Source organism: Eurypyga helias, unplaced genomic scaffold, assembly GCF_000690775.1.
Source record: "Eurypyga helias isolate BGI_N326 unplaced genomic scaffold, ASM69077v1 scaffold35817, whole genome shotgun sequence".
Lineage (NCBI taxonomy): Eukaryota > Metazoa > Chordata > Aves > Eurypygiformes > Eurypygidae > Eurypyga > Eurypyga helias.
The window spans coordinates 5,411-24,779 of NW_010263019.1; the positions used below are offsets into that span (position 1 = coordinate 5,411).

General features: G+C 39.9%; 1 protein-coding gene across 1 annotated transcript in view; it reads left to right on the top strand.

Annotated features, from left to right (window-relative positions):
- Positions 1–503: 503 nt before the first annotated feature.
- Positions 504–19,369, top strand: part of IPO5 (importin 5) — a gene marked incomplete at its 3' end in the record, with an annotated part of 31,662 nt that continues 12,796 nt past the window's right edge. The window contains exons 1-8 of the mRNA XM_010155914.1: positions 504–580; positions 6,515–6,707; positions 7,201–7,303; positions 7,549–7,645; positions 9,050–9,154; positions 12,447–12,569; positions 12,657–12,777; positions 16,940–17,027. Of these exons, the coding sequence (XP_010154216.1) occupies positions 6,524–6,707; positions 7,201–7,303; positions 7,549–7,645; positions 9,050–9,154; positions 12,447–12,569; positions 12,657–12,777; positions 16,940–17,027 (821 nt within the window). The remainder of the gene's footprint in view (positions 581–6,514; positions 6,708–7,200; positions 7,304–7,548; positions 7,646–9,049; positions 9,155–12,446; positions 12,570–12,656; positions 12,778–16,939; positions 17,028–19,369) is intronic.

Below are 19,369 nucleotides of genomic sequence, written 5' to 3' on the forward strand. Positions count from 1 at the left end.
GGTCCAGTCCACACTTCCTAAGCTTGACTATGAGGATGCCATGGGAGACAGAGTCAAAAGCTTTGCTGAAGTCAAGGTAGACATTGTCATTGGGTGTTAACTTGTTGATCATAGTTCAGTTTCATTTTCCGAAGTTCTTAATCGTTTGATGTGATAGAAGCTATGATGGATTCCCAGGAGGATGCGTGTTCTGTATATGTTGTATTTCCAGGAGGATGTGTTCCATATATGTTGTATTTCCTAACTGATCTTGTAAACGGTCAGAAATACGTATGTAGATTATTCCAATATGGCAGGTGTTATTTGGTAACTAGCGCTTTACTTGTAATTTTTAAATCAGTCAGATTTGTTTATTGATAGGTTTAATTTTTTTGCTGTGTTATTTTCTGTTAAGTGGATGAATACTGAAGTTGTTTTAAAAGAAAAGTAATTTCACACTAGTGCTTAACGTGTGCTTTCTAGTAATTGTTTACGATAAGATGCATCTCTTTTTACACAGGAGACATATGAGAATATTCCAGGTCAATCTAAGATCACATTCCTTCTCCAAGCAATCAGGAATACTGCTGCTGCTGAGGAGGTATGTCTCAATAATCTTTGAATTCTGCAGATTTTCAAGGCAGCTTGAAGGAGGAGGGATGTGCTGCATTCATTCCCCTCCACTGGAGGAGGGGAGGGGGATTTGTGAGAGCGGCTTCATGGTAATTTGCTAGCCGGAGTTAAACCACGATAGGGGAAGAAATCGGTGCTCTTCATTTTGGGATCAATGAACAAGTCAGGCATTTACTGAATCATTTTAATTTACTGCACATTTGTAGGGGGACCACTCATCTGGTTTGTTGCACGTCAAGTTCATTGGCTGAGACTTGTTGGTGTAGGATATTTAGTTTCAAAAGTAGTCTTTCCTAAGTGACTGCTTAGAACTCCACTGTTTTCTGGCTATGTGTTTTGCCTAACAAAAGGGTTCTTTCCTGAAAATGTGTAGCTGATATGTGACTGTGATGTTCCTTCAAGTTACAGTTGAGAAACGCTTTCCATTTTGGGGACCTGTGCCTAAATGTGTTAAACTTAATGTATCATCTGAAACTTCTTGTGCATCTCAAATCACAACCTGGGGCAGATACGGTAGCTGTTGTTTTGCATGTTTTATTCAGGTGGCTTTTGTATTCTGTCCTATTTGGGGAGGATATGCTCATTAAGCCATCTAGCAGTGTTACAGACTGAACAGAGAGCGGTCTAAGCACTATATAATTGGGGTTTTTGTGGGCATACAGTAACTGTGCCTTTTAGTTTTTCCTTTATTTTGTAAAGGCTCATACTTCAGCAGTCATGTAGTACTTCTTGGTAAAACCATTTTTCTCTTGGATATGCAGAGTGAAGAACTACTGAGCTTTGAAGATATTACAAACTTCATTGTCACTTAAAAGTAAAAACATTTGACTTTTTTTTTTCTTTTCAAATCTAGAGTTTTACTGAGCAACAGAAGGAGGTACCATGTAGAATTTCTGAACAATATTGTAAGGAGAGTATAAGTGTGCTGTTTCTCTCTGGATAACAATCTCTTCTGGTAGACTGTATTTAGTTTAGAGGTAGCTGCTATTTGTGCTTTTTAATGCTCAGTAAGTATCAGCTTACTAATACTGATGCTTATCTACCAACAAAGCAGCATTCTTCTGACAGAATCCTTCAGTATGATCCTAGCAACTGGTTGCGTAAGAGCTGTGTAGTTTTCCCTCCTGCCCCTCTGAGATGTTTCAAGTGATAGAAAGCTGTAGAGCAGTCTTTCCTGTATTTAGGTTTGCCATGAAAAATGAGATCTACCCCTGCCCCTTTTTCATTAGAAGATAATACTGTGCCCTAGAAGTCACAGCTCCGTTGCACATGCTTCTGTTTTGTACTGAATACATTTGATAAGTCTGAGTTGACAACTGCAAAGTCATGCTTGGGTAAATAAAGACTTGCTCCATATATTTACTGGGTTTTATTCCCTTTACATCAGCTTAGGAAATAGCCCAGTCTAAAACTTGTTCAGAATCTTGCCAATAACTTGGCTTTCAACTTAAGTCAGGTGCAAAGAAGGCTGTCGCCTGTAGGTCAGTCTTACCAAAGACATCAGAGGTTAACATTTGTAGCATAACTTGACATTTAACTCCACCAGTGGATAAATCAAAGAAAGGTTTAAATCTTACCTCATAACGTAAGTAGACATTAGGTGCTGGATGCACAAAACCCCTTACTAATAAAATCTGCAAACAACCTCTCTTCCCTGTAAATCCAAATACATAATAGCTTAATTAGAGCCGAGGTAAAGTCCTTTCCATGCTTGATGTAAACATTGCATTTAAACATGCAGGGAAGCATTCTGGGCCTGCTCAGTATGGGGCAGGTATGAACAGTGCTGCACTTCGTGTCTGCATATGTCAAGCAGATCCAACTGTTGGGCAGAATACTGCATGTGTTGCCAGGGGAGACGGCCTGGTATGTGTCCTCTGAGCACACTGAATGTACGGCACCACTGAACACAGGCTGCTGGAAGGACCCTTAGAACTGTAATGGTCCCTTGCCCAGGCTATGGGAAAGCTGAAGCCTCTGTATTGCGCTACCCCAGAAAGCTGGTTTCAGATCCCTGTTCATCCTGAAGCCTCTGTATTGCGCTACCCCCTCCCTGGAAAATTAGGCCGAAGAAAATACTCCATGCTGTTTGCAGGAGCTGGACTGCTGTGTTGTAGGGAATATAAGTTGCGTAGGGCTATTTGGACAGCAGTTGAGGGAATCCTGACACTGCAACCTAGTGATGTTGGCATTGAAATGGAGAAGCAGGGATTCACATCCTGTTCTCAGGACCCCTTGCATGTGACATGAGGAAAAAACATTAAGCTGGATCAGGAATGACTGTCTTAAAAACTAGCTGCATAACAGGTTTTCTCCTTCTAACCAAATGCCTAAACTGTGGAAATAATCACATTTTCCCTCTGTTCTCCTTTCATATTTTCCTGATAGCAGAGTAAGACTGTTCACAGAAGTGGAGGGAAGCGCATGGCCTAGGAGTTAGAACACCGCTTCTCTGCCAGATTATACGTGAATTTGTACACCTCAGCCTAAATAGGGTCTTGAACCCGCAACTTCAGCTTCCTAAACCTGTAGTCTCACTCTGGGGAAGTTAGGACTCTACTTCTTCCTATGTAACTGCATTCAGTTTATTTGATGCATTTTATTCTTGGAATGTGTGTGAGGTGTTAAAGGCTTCTTCCTTTACAGCTTTGATTTACCACCTAACTCTCCGTGAGGAACAGGAGTCCTGCATATCCTCCTGCATTCGTTTTCTTCCTGATTAACACCAGATCGGCAGTTTTCAATTGTGTCCTAATTTACAGTTGGCTAATTTCAAATACTGTGAAATACAGTTAACAAATGCTGTGTAAAACTACGTTCCTGCTGTACTCGCAGCCCTCTTAGAAGGCTCTGGCCTTTCCCTTCCCCCTCGCTTCATATTGTCACATGAAGGGCTTGCAGTTCTTAGTCTGAAAACTGCTGCTGTGGGTAGCTTCCTGTTGGACGTTTGGAGGGGAAGGAAGGCAGCCCATGGACTGGTGATGCACCACAGTTCTGCTTTTCAGTTGTATTTAAACACTGTGTGCTCTGAATTCCACATGGGGCTCCATCCCTGAATGAGGTTGTGCAGGACCATCTTTGGACCGTGTCTGAAATATTGATTGCTTCCATCCATGCATGTTTTCCTCCATGAGGACTTAAAAGTGACAGTAAAACAAAAGTAAGAGTCACTGGGACTGTGGTGCACAAGATGGTCAGTCTTTTTCTTACAGAACATCTAGGATTACCTGGACAGTTTGAATGCCAGTGTAGAACATAGTACCCCAGATTTCTTTTCATAGTTCTTCAGCTGCCCTGCTCAGCAAGCTGGTGTGCTTCTTGTGCCTTGCATCCATCGTCCGAAAAATCCTAGGACATTTTTAAAGCCCTGTAAATTCTATTAGTAAGTCGTGGTGCGTTTAAATTTGTGTATTGCGACTACCTTTTATGTTAATACCTTTGGTGCTCCAATTGTATGTGAGCACCTCAGTAGTTCAGACATGCAGAAGACTCCAGTGCTAGGAGAGAATTCTGCTTTTTTGAGCTTCGTTGGTATATGGAAGTTCTTTGGGCATGTACACATGTATGTTGTTCCCGTTCTCATTAAAAACTATGACCACTAAGTGGCAGGATTTTAAAATGCTTGTTCGGGTACGTGTCTTGTAACACTTAAATGTAAAACAGCCTTTGGTGTGTGTGAAAAATACCTATTTTCTTCCTTGAAGCCAAAGAAGCAGCCTCAGAGTTGCCATTAGTCCAGCCATGCCTATCATAATTAAATTGACAATGGTAATTTTCATATATAGGTGGATATCTGCTGAGGCAAATTTGCCATTTATTATGAGAATTCAGTTACTTGTTGCTCCTTCAAACATTTGAATTTCCTTTAGGGAATTTGTTTTGTTTTTTTCTAAGCTAGTAACAATAACGAGGAGCTAATTCTTGTAGAACTGATCTTAGGTCTTTCCATATACCTTGTTACTCGTTTTTTACTTTTCAATCAGTCTGTGGTTGTCAGTCTTCTAATATCTTAATTAAATTCTGCAGAGGTGGAAATTTTTACCTTTGAGAGTTTGTGTTTTGTGAAAACAAGCTCATCTCCCTATCTGGCCATCTATTATTACTTCAGGAAAGGAATGAATATGTTGTGAGTTCAGTCATTATCAGATGTCGGAATATGCACAGAAACACAATGCCGTGAGTAAGGGAAGACATTGCTTCAGAATTTGTGCCTTGTGTCATCCCAGAAACTTGTTTCCCAGTCAAGGTTTCTCCTGTGTAAGCTCACCACACTAATGAGTAGACATATAATCTTTCACAGTGTTGGTGCTTTGAGTGGTGGGAGAAGGGAATATACCATGTTATTGTGGTACCCTTGAAGTTTTTGGATGCTGTTAGTGGGATTCCCTGAGGCAGTGGGAAAGGGATCTTTCTTCTTCCTAAGTCATGTTCCCCATGTGGGAACTATTGCTAGAGAGCCTTGGCTTGTGATGGAGGCTACTGCACAGATGGCACTGTGACCCTCTTCACCTGCTGCCTTCCAAAGATCTACTAGGGAAGATCTACTAATCCTACATATGTGATGGCTTGGGCCCACTCTGGAGCTGTTGAGGAGATGGGGAATGACCTAGAGTAAGGTGCAATGCTAGTCTTCCCTTCTGCTAGTGCAGAGACACTTTGTGTGCACTACTCTTTAGCTGTATAGAAGAGAGCTGGGTAGCTTGGAAAAAGGGACGGTGAGTCTGGAGCCTGCAGAACATAACAGGAATAGTCATCTTGGGTGATGTTCTAGCAATACTGATTTTGACAGGGCACATTAGAAGCTGAGACTTTGCAGCAGTTTGTGTTTCTCGTCTATAGGTTATGCTGTAGCAATATAGTTGAGACATCTTCTGAAAAATGAGACTTTATTAGTTTGCTGCTAATTGAACATACTTGAATTCTGAAGGTTGATATAAATGAAACTGGTTTTCATTCAAGTACATATTAAATCTTAGGGCAAATGGAGCACATGTTGCATTGGCTTAGCTTTTTGTGAGGATTTTACATGTGAAAGGTTTCGTTACAAGAGTTAAACTTTAGAAGGTTGGGGGGGTGTTTTTTAATTATTGTTTGTCCTTCTAGAAACACTGGTTCGTGAACATCCTATTTATTAAGTTATTTGGAGTCATGTCTTTTGCCTTTACTGCATGTGTTGCTCTATTCATTTTGAATTAGCTGTATTTTTTGCTTCTAGTTCATGTATTATTGTAAAAAAATATAGATATGTAAGTGATACTGTTGTAGAATTGCTGTATGCAAGCAGGAAGCAACAGAAGGTTGTAATAAGTGGTATTGAGGTTCCTATGCTCAAATTCAAGTTTAAAGAAAGATGTTTCATCATAGATCTGCAAAAGGCTGAAGGTTGTTTTGTGTGGTGTTTGGGTTTTTTGTTCAGTTTAGTGTTTTATTTGTCAAAATCTTCCTGATTCTTTAGCAAGGAGTTTGGTTACTTGTGAAAGTGAAGGCGGTTTTACAGGTTAATTGTCTGACAAAGTTGTCACATTAAGTCACTTGTTAATCCAAAAAAACTCGTCTGGATTATAATTACCTCAGCAGGCCTTTTAACATAGAAAGAAGACCTGCTTTGAACATACAGCTTAACTTGCCACAAAATATGCCCAAGGTTCCGGTCTAGAAAAAAAAGCCTCCATATCTCAGTGGATTTCATGATTATTTCTTTGAAGAGCTGTAGTTGTCGGAAACACTGTTGGAAGGAGTTTCATTACTATGTTTTTACTTACTGTCATAATCTGTTGCTTGAAAGGTATTCTATTCACCAAACCAAACTACACGGTGAAAACTCATCATTTGGAAGCATGATGTCAGTCTTTCCTCGTAAGAGCATGATTACTGTATCAAAACATCCTTTCTTGTTCAAAAGGCTAGACAAATGGCAGCTGTCCTTCTACGACGTCTTTTGTCTTCTGCTTTTGAAGAAGTTTATCCAGCTCTGTCACCTGATGATCAGACCTCGATCAAAAGTGGATTGCTGTTGCTTATTCAGTTGGAGACGCAGTCCAGTATGAGGAAAAAAATCTGTGACGTTGTTGCTGAATTGGCCAGGAACTTAATAGGTACTTCATACATGCCGGGGTTGTGGTAAAACGTGTATGTATTGGGAGTAGCTGTGGTTTTGTCTCTTGTTCTCTAGTCTTGTGTAGACATTTGCACATGATGTATTAAAGGATTTTATGGTTTAAAATAAAACCTACTCTTTGTTTACGTAATCCTTTATTAGATAAAAATAAGATTCCTTAACTCTGCTTTTTAAAAATGCTTGAATTTAGTTGAGATTGTATTAAGGTTCAGAAATCCAAATCTGTTTAAATTTGCATGAATGCTATGCTGAACATCTGCATCAGTTTCTTGTTTTGAGCAACACTAAACAGAGATCATCTTCCGCCTTGAGATTTCACGTTTCAGCCATATTTTATTTACACTGTGACTTGGACACGTCTTCAGATCAGTTTTTTTGAAAATAATTTTAGTAGTGATGACTGCACAATTGAGCTCGTAACTGCTCTCCAGGAGTTTCCTTATCCTAAAACTTTGTCGTGTTTAATCTAGATGAAGATGGTAACAACCAGTGGCCAGAAGTTCTGAAATTCTTATTTGACTCGGTCAGCTCTCAGAACGTGGGACTGCGTGAGGCTGCTCTGCATATTTTCTGGTAAGCTTTCAGACTTGGTTACGTTTTTTGCACGTTAGCCAAATGTCTGTAAAAATGTAAGAAATACTGTCACAACTTAATTAACAAGCAATCATATGTGTTCCATATATGCTGTTGTATTGTGGTTTACTTAACTCTTACGTGTTATAGTTACAATCTGTAGCTGAAACAATGGGTAAGTTTAAAAGAATAGTTAAGGTTAAACTGTGTGAATCCTTATTATTTGGTGGGTTTTTTACCCTTAGGAATTTTCCTGGGATTTTTGGGAATCAGCAGCAACACTATTTGGAAGTCATTAAGAGAATGCTAGTCCAGTGTATGCAAGATCAAGAGCATCCACCAGTAAGTTCTTTATGTTCTGGGTTTTTTTCTTTTTTATAATGTGCTGAGCAGAGAAATTTAGGGTAGTAGCCTCAAAAATAAAGACTAAACCGTAGATTCCAGCCACAGCCTTACCTGAAACTGATGTACATCTGGAGTTTTGACTATGCCTGATTCCAAACAGAAGGATCAAAACTTTTTGTGGTCCTAAAGCTGACTGGTTTTACTCATATCTGTACTGCTTAGGCCCAGACCCTTCCCTAGTAGTTATGGTTGGAGAAACCTATTTGTAGTGACCCAAAGCAGAGCCAGAGGTTTTGGCCAGTAGGATGAGGGGTCAGAAACTCCATCTTAAGCTCGCTTTCTGTCCTTCTTGTTTAACTGTGTAGATATGTAGTATCTATAGAACAAGGGGTAACGGGTTTAAATTGAAAGTGGGGAGGTTTAGATTAGATATCAGGAACAAATTCTTCGCGGAGAGGGTGGTGAGGCCCTGGAACAGGTTGCCCAGAGAAGCTGTGGATGCCCCATCCCTGGAAGTGTTCAAGGCCAGGCTGGATGAGGCTTTGAGCAACCTGGTCTAGTGGAAGGTGTCCCTGCCCATGGCAGGGGGGTTGGAACTAGATGGTCTTTAAGGTCCCTTCCAACCCAACCCATTCTATGATCTCTACACGTATTATCTGTACAGTGTGTCTCACAACTCCACGTCTGTCAGCCCCTTGAACTGTTTGTGGACGCGTTGCTGTGAGGGCATGCTAGAGCCTTGCTTTTCTGGAAGGCTTCAGATTTATTGATTTGTGCAGAGAATTGTACTTTCTGAAAGAAATGTTTCTCTTGTTGTAGAAAAAGCTGGGCAAGGACAGGAAACCCTGCTGTGGTATATGGGTTCAGTTTGCTGCTCCCCCATGGATTACTTTTTCTGACCTTTGAAAGTCAACCGAGTAACATTTTCTAAAGTACCGCAAGTCATGCCTTTAAAGAAGCATGTTTTAAACACTTAGATCACACTTTTTGAAAAATGGGACTTTGACATTGCCTACACATTTGACATTGGGATGGAAGTTGAAAACAATAGGGTTTTTACTTTTTTTTTCTTACGTTACAAAAAACCAACCACAAACCACCAAAACAAAAACACAAAACCCAAAACCTAAACTAGGGCATACTTGCCACCTTGTAATATGACAAGCTTCTCTATGTCATGGAGGACATAGATGCTGAAGATCTTCATTATCACTTTACCTTAATCTGCAGTAAGATGTAAAAGCTCATGCTAAAAACTAATTGCTGTAGCTATTAGGAAAATGTAAAAGGGAAATGACAATACAAAATATAGTGTCATAATGGGCTTGATGTTAAAAGAAAACAAAGGCATATTTCATTACCAGTTCTTCATGTTTTTCTCCAATCCTGCCTGTCTTCTAGATCAAGACTATGTCTGCTAGAGCTGCAGCTGCGTTTGTGCTTGCTAATGAGCACAATCTTCCCCTTCTTAAACATTTTGCTGACTTGCTACCAGGAATCTTGCAGGTAAGAAACCACACAGGTGATGCTTCATGTGCCATTACTGTCTGTATGACTTACCCAAACATCACTTACTGGTCTGCAAATTTGTGTAGCGCATGAACTTCTGCTGAGACCTGGACTAACTGTATCTTAGTTAGCCTGACATCAGTCACCAGCAAGATAGAGTGGAAACCGATAAGGAATTTTGTAAACACAAGCTAATTGATAGGGGTTTTAGGAAAATAGTTCCATGCCTATTAATTTATACAGTGTTACCTAGATAAATGAGCTAAAGTTCTCCGTAAGATATTTAACTCAAAATCATACAGCCTTTAAATTAACCATGATACTGAAATATCCTTCACATATGGGCTACCCTGAGATTTCAAGTAATGGGTAATTGGGAAATTCATTGACCCATGATATCCTGTATCTCCTCAGTTTAGAGGAGAGCATAGGATTATTATGAACAAAGATTCTCAGAGTAACGGCAACAATGTGGACAAATTATTGTTTGATAAATTAGGAACTTGCAAACAAAATGCCTTTTTAAAGCTTCATGTAATTTTTGAGGCTGGATTAGATCTCTGTCAGGCTGGATGAATTTCAGCAAAAGTTGAAATTCTAATATAAGGTGGTTTTACTTTGGGAGGGGGAGACGAGACCTACTGTAAATCAGCCAGAGGCAGACATAGTTTGAGCTCTGCAGGATGGCGGTTTCACAGTACAGTTCCCTTTCTGTATTAAGGATATTAAATGGAAATAACTAAGAACCTGTGATAACAGTGATAGTGATTTTTTGGTGATTTTAAATTAGGCTAAATTTAGGTTAAAGACTGACATCTTGCTACCATCAGTACAGCAGGTTCCTGTTGACAGGGTAAGCTATATACCTTGTCTGTGTGTGCTTTGTGGCGAGCTGAAGAAAAATTAGGCTGAGTTTACTGGCTTCTGCAACTGATGGAATTTTGCTTGATCTTAAGTGGAAACTGAGAGGGATTTATTAAAATCAGCTGAACTTAAAAATGGTCTCTAGTGTGTACAAGATAAGTATTTTGATATTGAGGTCACTGCTTGGTGGTTAGTCCCTGTCTGTGACTTTGGCAATGACAATTGTATTGTTCAAAGATTGTAACCAGCTGAGAGGACGGTGGCTCCAGAGTGTTGTATGAGTGGGAGCGAGGCAGGATTTGGGGTGGGCATTCCATTTGTCTTGATGTATGGCAGTGAAACAGTATGCTGTTTTTAGACTTCAAACCAGTAGCTCGCTTTGTGCGATACAAGTTTCGATGCTGCTATTTTAGGTCGTAAAAACACTTGCACTTGTCTTGTGTTTTCAAGCTTATTTTGCAAATATAGAGCGCAGAACTACACTGTGAAATCTGTCTTTTTAAAGTACTTATTGTGAGGAGGGCTAGATTTTCTGGCTGTGGTAACATAAGATGGATGTGAAGATCTGAGTTTATAAATAGGAGATGGGATGTGTTAGAATAGTGGTGAGTGACCTTTGGAGACAGTTGGATGCTTTTTTTGTTGCTGTTCATTTTGTTAAAATATTAGCGTGGTAAAAAAGCTAAAAATAAAACTGTGACTTAGCAATTCAGTCCTTTCAGTACTATTTCCATAGTGCTTATACTGGAAGTTGAATGTTCAGAACTAATAGCTGAAACTTGTATCCAAGAGAGATCTTGCAGTAGAGGTAAAAGCAGCTGGAATTTCAACTGGCTTCTGTGTTTGTTGGTATTTGATACTACAGAAAAGTGTTGCTGCCTTTTAGGTGCATTTTGAGCTTCTTTCCAAAGAAATCTATTCTTGCTTTAAAAAACTGTCAAAGTTGCAATGCATATAAAATAGTTTTACAGAAACTTCCAGTAAATATTACATTATCCTTTGCCAGAATCAGAGGACAAATGGTAACTATTAGTCCGAAAGGCCTTAACAAAGATATTTTTTTTTCTAGAACATTTCTGATACTGGAAGATGCTGCTTCTGTGTTGAAAGTGTGGACTGTTTGAGTGACATTATCAAGTGTTGAATACTAGATTTAAGTATTCAAAAACACCTAACTATTCCCTTAAAAAAATTCTGGTTTAGGAAGACATCAAATACTTCGCTAATGAAAATTCCTTTCAAAACCCAAAAGTGTGTTTAAAAATTGTTGTGTGGGGTTTTTTTCCTTTGGGGGTTTGGATATTTGTGTCCTACTTTCAGAAGAGTTTGACTTGAATAACTGTGTGCTGTTTTGGTACTAGAGTATCAACCTGGTCAGTTAAAAGTAAGTTTTAAATTACTTTTCAAAATGGAGCTATGGGTTAGGAAAGATAGTTGCCAAAAGCTTGAATTGGTTTTTGTCTTGCCTGTGCCTGGTGACTGAAGGCCGAAAGGTTTGCTTTAACTCGGTGGCTCTTCAGGGTTGTCTGGTGGGGGAAAAATTAATCTTGACATTCCTGGTGTTTGTAAGTATAAGCTCTTCAATGTTGTTCTTGCTTAACAGGGGAAAAAGGAGTTAGGCTCGTTTTCCTTCTTTTGGGCAGAATTACTTGAGGAGTTTTCTGCCTTTAAAATGCATTTTGAAGTTGTGCCTGTCAAAATGTAGCATGTGGTTTTGCATCTTGGCGCCTCTGACGTGTGATCTTAATTCTTTGAGCGTCTGTCTGCTGTGTTAGATTTAAACTAATAACGGTCAAAATTGATGGCATATGACATGGTGAGCCAGAACTTACTTGTAGCAAACTTGTAGTTTTGGGCCCCGCATATTATCTCTTCGTAGTTGTTATGGATTTACGCACACTGGCCACCGTAGTGGAGTCTGACACTAGAACCCTGCTGAAAACGCCAAGTCCGAGTGAAGGCTTCCAATTAGTTCCTTTTATTAGTTCTGGGGTTGGGTGCCTCTGGAGAGGGACCTCTGCCCCCAATTTGTGCCTCTCAGTTATACCCATAGCACCCATCTCCTGATCTCCAAGTCCAATCACTTAATTCTGGTCAGTGCTGTCTTGATTTCTTACTGGAATTTCAGTGTTGCTGGGCTCACCTTCTTCTGAGGTGACTTCATTCTCTTGGAACTGTCTCCTTGGTCCTTACCTTCTTCATTCCGCTCGTTCTGCTGGATTAAGCTGCTGCTTTGTTAACAGCATTAGTTTTATCAAAGTTTACTGTCAGTACTTGCGGCCTAAGGCTTCAACTGCTTTAGCCACTAATGCTAACCCAGACTATTCAGGGAGCGAAGGATACAGTTATCAAATCTGTTCTGTAACAGCGGTCTCATTCATTGTAATATTTGCTCTTATTTAATCTTATCTTTGTCTCTTTATAGGCTGTAAATGATTCCTGCTACCAAAACGATGATTCTGTCCTGAAATCCCTTGTAGAAGTTGCAGATTCTGTTCCTAAGTATTTACGACCACATTTAGAACCTACGTTGCAACTAAGTCTGAAGGTAAAGCTAGGAATTTTTTTTTTTTAATCACTCTTTCTTCTCCAAAACTTCTGTTCTAACCATTTGCCCTATTCTTCTGGTTTGTAGCTGTGTGCAGATGCCAGCCTCAGTAACACGCAGCGTCATTTGGCGCTTGAAGTAATTGTGACCTTGTCAGAAACAGCTGCTGCTATGCTGAGGAGGCATACAAACATTGTTGCACAAGCCAGTAAGTATTTTACTCATTTTCTATGTTGAAAAAATTTGTCTTCCTTTACAGTGTTCAGCTGGCTTTGCGAGGTGGTCAGTGGCACAACCGTGTCTATCTCAGAGTTTGCTGGTGCCGATAGCTTTAGGTGACACCAAATTGAGGTTTCTTATGGAGAAAACCCCATGTTATTATGACTCTTCATAAATTAATCTGTGCTTATGCAGCCACCCACAATTTGAATAAAAATATGTAGACTCTTCGTTAGGTGTTTCCAAGGAAAATACCACTTTCATGCTTTTCTGCTGGCTTTGGAAATTTGTGCTGTACCCAAAATCAAAAGTTGATGCTTTTAGTTGTGAAGTTCTATGTTTGAAGTTTGGTATGTAGGCCAGATACTCTGTGGTGCTGGCAACTGCAGACAGAAGGAATTCAGTCAGCAGTGATGTTGAGCATCAGTGTTTAGTTAAAGCTCTGAATTAAAAATCAGTTACTTATATAAATACTTAGAGGCAGACTAATTATACTACTTAACATGCAGATTGTAAATTCTGTGGAGAGGCACTTTTTTAATCAGGCGTTATTACTTGAGACATTGAAATAACTGTCTTCTGGACAGCCCCAGCAACAATGCTGTATGCACTGGTCTTTCATAGAAAGGTTTGGGTTGGAAGGGACCTTAAAGACCATCCAGTTCCAACCCCCCTGCCATGGGCAGGGACACCTTCCACTAGACCAGGTTGCTCAAAGCCTCATCCAGCCTGGCCTTGAACACTTCCAGGGATGGGGCATCCACAGCTTCTCTGGGCAGCCTGTTCCAGTGCCTCACCACCCTCTCCATGAAGAACTTCTTCCTGATATCCAATCTAACCCTCCCCACTTTCAATTTAAACCTGTTACCCCTTGTCCTGTCACTACAGGCCCTTGTAAAAAGTCCTCTCCCAGCATCCTTGTAGCCCCTTCAGGTACTGGAAGGCTGCAATGAGGTCTCCCTGGAGCCTTCTCTTCTCCAGGCTGAACAAGCCCAATTCTTGCAGCCTTTCATCATAGGAGAGGTGCTCCAGCCCTCTAAGCATGTTCGTAGCCCTCCTCTGGACTCCCTCTGTCTGGTCTGTATCCTCCTTATGTTGAGGGTTCCACAGCTGGATGCAGCACTCCAGGTGGAGTCTCACGAGAGCAGAGTAGAGGGGGAGAATCCCCTCCCTCGACCTGCTGGCCACGCTTCTCTGCCTTTTAAACCCTTCTTGTGAGTGGGTTGGGGCACTGACACAGCACTGTGTCTTGCCTTTTGGAAAGATTCTTTTCCCTTTCTGTTACAGTTGTATTTGTCTAGATTCTTGCTTGTTTCCTGAAACTCACATGAAGACAATCTGTTAAAAGGCAGCTGATTTCTAACTTTTACACTCACGCTGGGGAAATTTTCATATGTACATGTCCCTAAAATAATGATAAAACTTCTGGAAGATGTCTAAAGTGGATAAGCTTGGCTTAAGTGTTTAAACTATTGACTAGAAATTTTGTTTACTTGTAGAATAGTTCTTTTTAAGGAACAGATTCTTTTAGATTACATTTTGAAATTTGAAAATGTTTAGAATGCTCGTTTTGCACTCTGTCCCGTAGCTTGTAGGTAATATTAGCACTTGACACTTGCTGTCCCCCAGATCATTACAAGCTTCTTATCTGGTCAGGCAGCATAGTGGAGAAGTACCTCCTATCTCTTTAGAATGTATTACTTTTATATTGGGTTGCTACTCGCTGTTTAAGAATGACATATTTGTGTTAAGATACCGTATTAAGATAAGGCACCATGTGGGAATGAAATGCCTTTGGTTTGCAACCCGTGGTCAAACTGCTTTTAATCACTAAGGTGAAAGATGTTTATTTTGCAGAGCTGGTAAAGCAGTTATGTTCAGAGAATGATAAAATGGTAGCCAAAAAGGATAGCTTTTGTCTTGGTTTTGTGCTTTAGTTTATAAGTTTCTGTTTCCATTCAACTAAGAGGTTGCTAGATCACTTGATCCTCACACCTAGAACTGTGTCTTAGGCAAAACTGTCATGTTTGTTTTACTGAATATGATACTGGTTTAGGATTAATTCTGTGTCCTGTGTATCACCTAGGTGCTTAGGAATTCCATTGGGGTTCAGACTTTCCTCCTTGATCTTGGTATTCAAGACAGCAAGAGTTTTTTTTATTGCTATTTCCCTAGAAATTAGAGGTGCAGCCAGTCTTTGGCTGTAGTTTTGCTCAGTCTCCAGAAAACAGTTTTGTCGTGCTCTGACAAGAAGCAGGCTTAGTGGGCTCATCCTTCACTTGTTTGTAAACAGTCTGTATATTTGCAATGATTAAATTTTGAGGACTTGTTGGGACAGTGTTGAAACTTTAATGCACAGCTCTACATTTTAAAAGAAGTCTTTGTGAAACTATATTTACAGGCAACCAGATTCATATTAAACATCAGGCAGAAAAAACATCTTTACAAGCTTTTGCAGGTTCTAGGTATAACGATAGCCAGACAGCTTTGGATGACAGTTGGTTCTCAGCTTTACTTGCTTGTAGCAATGAACACTATGACACTGGTTTTTGGAACTGCGTAGCATTTGTGGCACATGATGGTTGACTTCTGTCTTTCAAAGGTGTGACAATACATCATTTTCACGTGTGCTTCTGAGTGTGTCTGAACAGCTTCTAGGCTGTAATATGGTTTTTTTTGGAGGAAACTCTTTTCAGTGACTAGTAAGTATATAGAGTTCTGACATGTGGGCATCATGCTGGAGAGTTTATAGTGTCCATTAAGTTACCTTGATGTGTATATAAAAGCTCTCTGAAGGTTTTTGCAGCCATGGTGTAATCTCTGGCTGAAGATACATGGCCACATCAAGCAAATCAATCCATGATTTGATCTTTTCTTGATACCCACAATGCTGTCAGTGAGCAATATTTTCTTCTGTCATCAGTTGACCAGTTGTTTCTCATCTGTCCAGATGTATCATGGGGTGAGTTTGCTTAGAGTTGTGCCTCCACCATAGATTACAGTAGTGTCAGTATATTATGAGGTTCACTGGTTGCAGTACACCTAACTGGTTGCTAAATCTCAGCAGCAGCAAGGACTGCTACTGGATGGGAACTAGTTTTTGAGGTCGGTTGCTGTAAAGGATGGTTAACTGTGATGCCTGTCTTCAAGATGTGTGATAGACTGTCCTAAAAAGATTATTTCAAAACTTTTGTTTCTAGGGCAAAGTGAAGCTTTTTTACGTAAATGATATTGAATTCACATGACTGCTCTGAGTGATTAATGCAGTAAGGAGTAAAGGATGCTTAGGAGCCACCGTAGTTGGCTGTGAAAGTGCAAGGTGTACATTTCACCCCTTGGGCTCCTGAAGTGCACAGGAAGAGACAGGCTGAAGATAGACAAATCACTACATTCCTTTCTCCTGTGCGAACAACTCCGAACAATAGGTGTTGCTTATTGCATAGTGGTTCAATGTTACAATAAAGATTGTGTAATAACCTCTACAAAGACTTATCTGAGAAGAAAAGACAGAATGCATCTACAGAGGGTAGTAGAAGAAAACTGGTGGAGGATACGTGCAGGTTATTTTCAGGATACAAAACAAAAATTTACATTAGGTGAGGAAAAATCTCATTCTAAACTGTTATTGTAAAAGTAAAGCTGTATATTAAGTGACCACTGTACATACAGTTAACAAAATTTATGATGTTTGTAAAACTAAGGGTTGAGCAGGGTTCTTCTGTAATGAATATAGGCTCTTTTATCAGCCAGTGTTAAGGATGATGTCAGCGTTTCAGTAAAATGAATGAAGTATCTCTGAATTCTTAAAGCATGTAACACTAGTTTTGACTCTTTCAAGGAACTTAGACTTTATTAAGGAATTGACTTTTTACAGTCTTGATGATTTGAAGTCTTCTGTTTTACTATAAGTCTTGGTAAGACATCCACAACTTTTTTTACTCTTGATTTCAGTGTTCTGAAAATACTCTTCTGAAAATCTATTCTGAATTATTGGCTGATGCACTTTGACAGACTTGGCTATCTGCTGCTGGAAGAAAAGTTTTTTTTCTTCAGTGATTTTTTGAAAGCAGAGAACTTGAAATTTGTGCTTGTTATTTGAGAATATATTTTAAGAAAGCAGCCTGAGTTTAACACTTTTTTTTTTCCCCAAGTTCCTCAAATGTTAGCAATGATGGTTGACTTGGAAGATGATGAAGATTGGGCAAATGCAGATGAGCTTGAAGATGACGATTTTGACAGGTAATTAATGAAATCAGTTGTTTCAGTATATTACCAAGACTGTGTGGCCTGATTTTAAGCAGATTTTAAGTGCAGGATGCAAATGATTACAGTGCATTACATTTTCCTTACTCAAGTAACTCTTCTAATTTTGTTCCCTTGGTCATGAGCAGTATGTATGACTGTTTTCAGAGAGTTTATATGTAGGTTATTTACGTACTGTTCAGCAAATAAGTAAATTCTTTCAGTATTCATGTATTGCTGTAATTTACTTCTGCAAGTGGCATGTCCTCTTGTCTGTTTTAACTTTTCAAACTTTTGTTCTTGTCATTTACGGTACTCGGTTCAGAAGTCAGTGCTCCTAAGCCTTTAAATTGTGGGCTTATTCTGAAGTTAGCTGGAACCAAAGATGAATCTTACTGACCTGCTTAATCATCTACGACCAATCTCTTCCTACTTTTCTGTATCTATGCCCTTGAAATGTGGTGTTAAAGAAAAAAGTTGCCTACCTTTGAAGGACATCAGAAGGCATAGTGGAATTCCTTGCTGGATTTCATCTAGCCGAAAAATATTGTGATTTTGAGATTTTAAGTTTCTTGGAGTGGCTAGCAGTAGCTTATCTTCTTGGGTCATAGGTGAGAAAGATCTACAAAAGATGTCCAGTCTTTGATTTGCTTGTTCCTGTGTGCTTTGTACCTCGCTCCAACTTTTCACTAGAATGGCAGCAGTTTGTCTATGGCGTCCTGTTACATCTGCTCTTGTCCAAACATATATAGAATGAAGTAGAAAAAAAGCAGAAACATTTGGCAGAGAGAAATATTCTCCACGCTTCTGTAAAGAAACGGATGTTCATTGACCAGTGTAGATACTTTTTTGCCACATCTGGCATCTCCTTGAAGCCTCGGATGTCATTAGTGCTTTGATACAGTTTGTCACAGAAGACTCTCAGATCCCCACAGGAAGGTGGGCAGTTGGAGAGAAGTGGATTTAGCACTGAACTGTATAGCGACTACTAGGTGTCAGGCATGTGAAAGCACTTGCAAAACTGATAGGTAGGGATTTATGGAAGATGATGTTTAATCTCTGCTTGCCTTGGACTGCTTTTTTTTTTTGTTCTCCTTGATTATAGAATTGAAAATAAGCTGTCCTTTCTCCCTCCTCTCACAAGGTAGACCAGACCCTTTTAACCTGTTTCATTCATTTCCTCAACTTTGAAATTCTGCCATACAGGTAGAACTGTCAGACACGACTGCATTCAGGTTTGTCAAGGGTTTGAATCTTTTAATTGGGCTACATTTCTAGGGGAAATAGAATATTAAAATCTCATCAAGCCTTTTCAGGGTGTGGAAGTTGATTCATTCAGATGGGTTGCCTTAGGCAGTTTAGTAAGGATGCTGAATCATCCCCGAGGCATGCCAGTTTCTCTTTATTGTCAGCAGAGTAACTCTGTGCTTTGTTCTTCTAAACACAAGTTAGCTGCCTATGGGTTTTAGAGTGAAAACTTACATTTTCTTTTTCTTCCAAATTGCAAGTAGAGCGAGTAAAAATCAGAAAAATTAGTTATGCTCCACAACCTTAGCCTAAAGGAGAAACATAACTCCCTTTAACCTCCAAGTAATAGGAGATCTTGAGGCTTACGACACAAAATACTGGAGGTGAGCTGATCTCTGGCAATGGCGTGTGTGGTGTTAGTTTTCTCTTTTAGCAGGTTCACTCGTGTTACCGTGTTATTTCCCACCCCTGAGGTTCACCTTTGTGGGGAGTTGCTGGTTAGGTGCTGATGTACGTGCTAACCTCTTCTGACGCTGCAGTGTTTGTAGCTGCCTAAGAAGCCTGGAATTTCTGTGCAGTCCGAGAAACAGGCTAATGATCATCAGGCTGTAGCCTGGTTAGGGTGTGTTCGGGTCTGACGAAGGGGAATGTGAGTCAGCCTACGCGAAAGCATCAGGGAATACTTTAGTGTTTCCAGGTTTTTTTGGTGCTCTGACTTGATAGAGAAGTGAAATTCTAAAGGAGGAAAAGGTTAATCCAACCTCTTCCTGGCAAAAACCTTGCAAAAAGTTGCAGGGAGGTGTGTGGTCGTTTTTCTAAGATAGGCTATCTCTTTCCTCAAACTGAATGTGTGAATTAATGGTTGGAGGGAAGAGCTCGAGGAACACGATTTCAGATAAAATTAACTTCATTGATGCCATCAACTTCAGTGAGTTTGCTCCAACCCAAAATTGTGTGCCCCTGCTCTGTTGTCCTGGTGGTGATGTGTCTGTTTATTTTAACGTGACTGCTCTGAAGGACAAATACAATGTTGTCGCTGTCTTTGTGCAAACACCTTTGTTCACAGCATGTGAGTTTCTAGACTGTTTGTG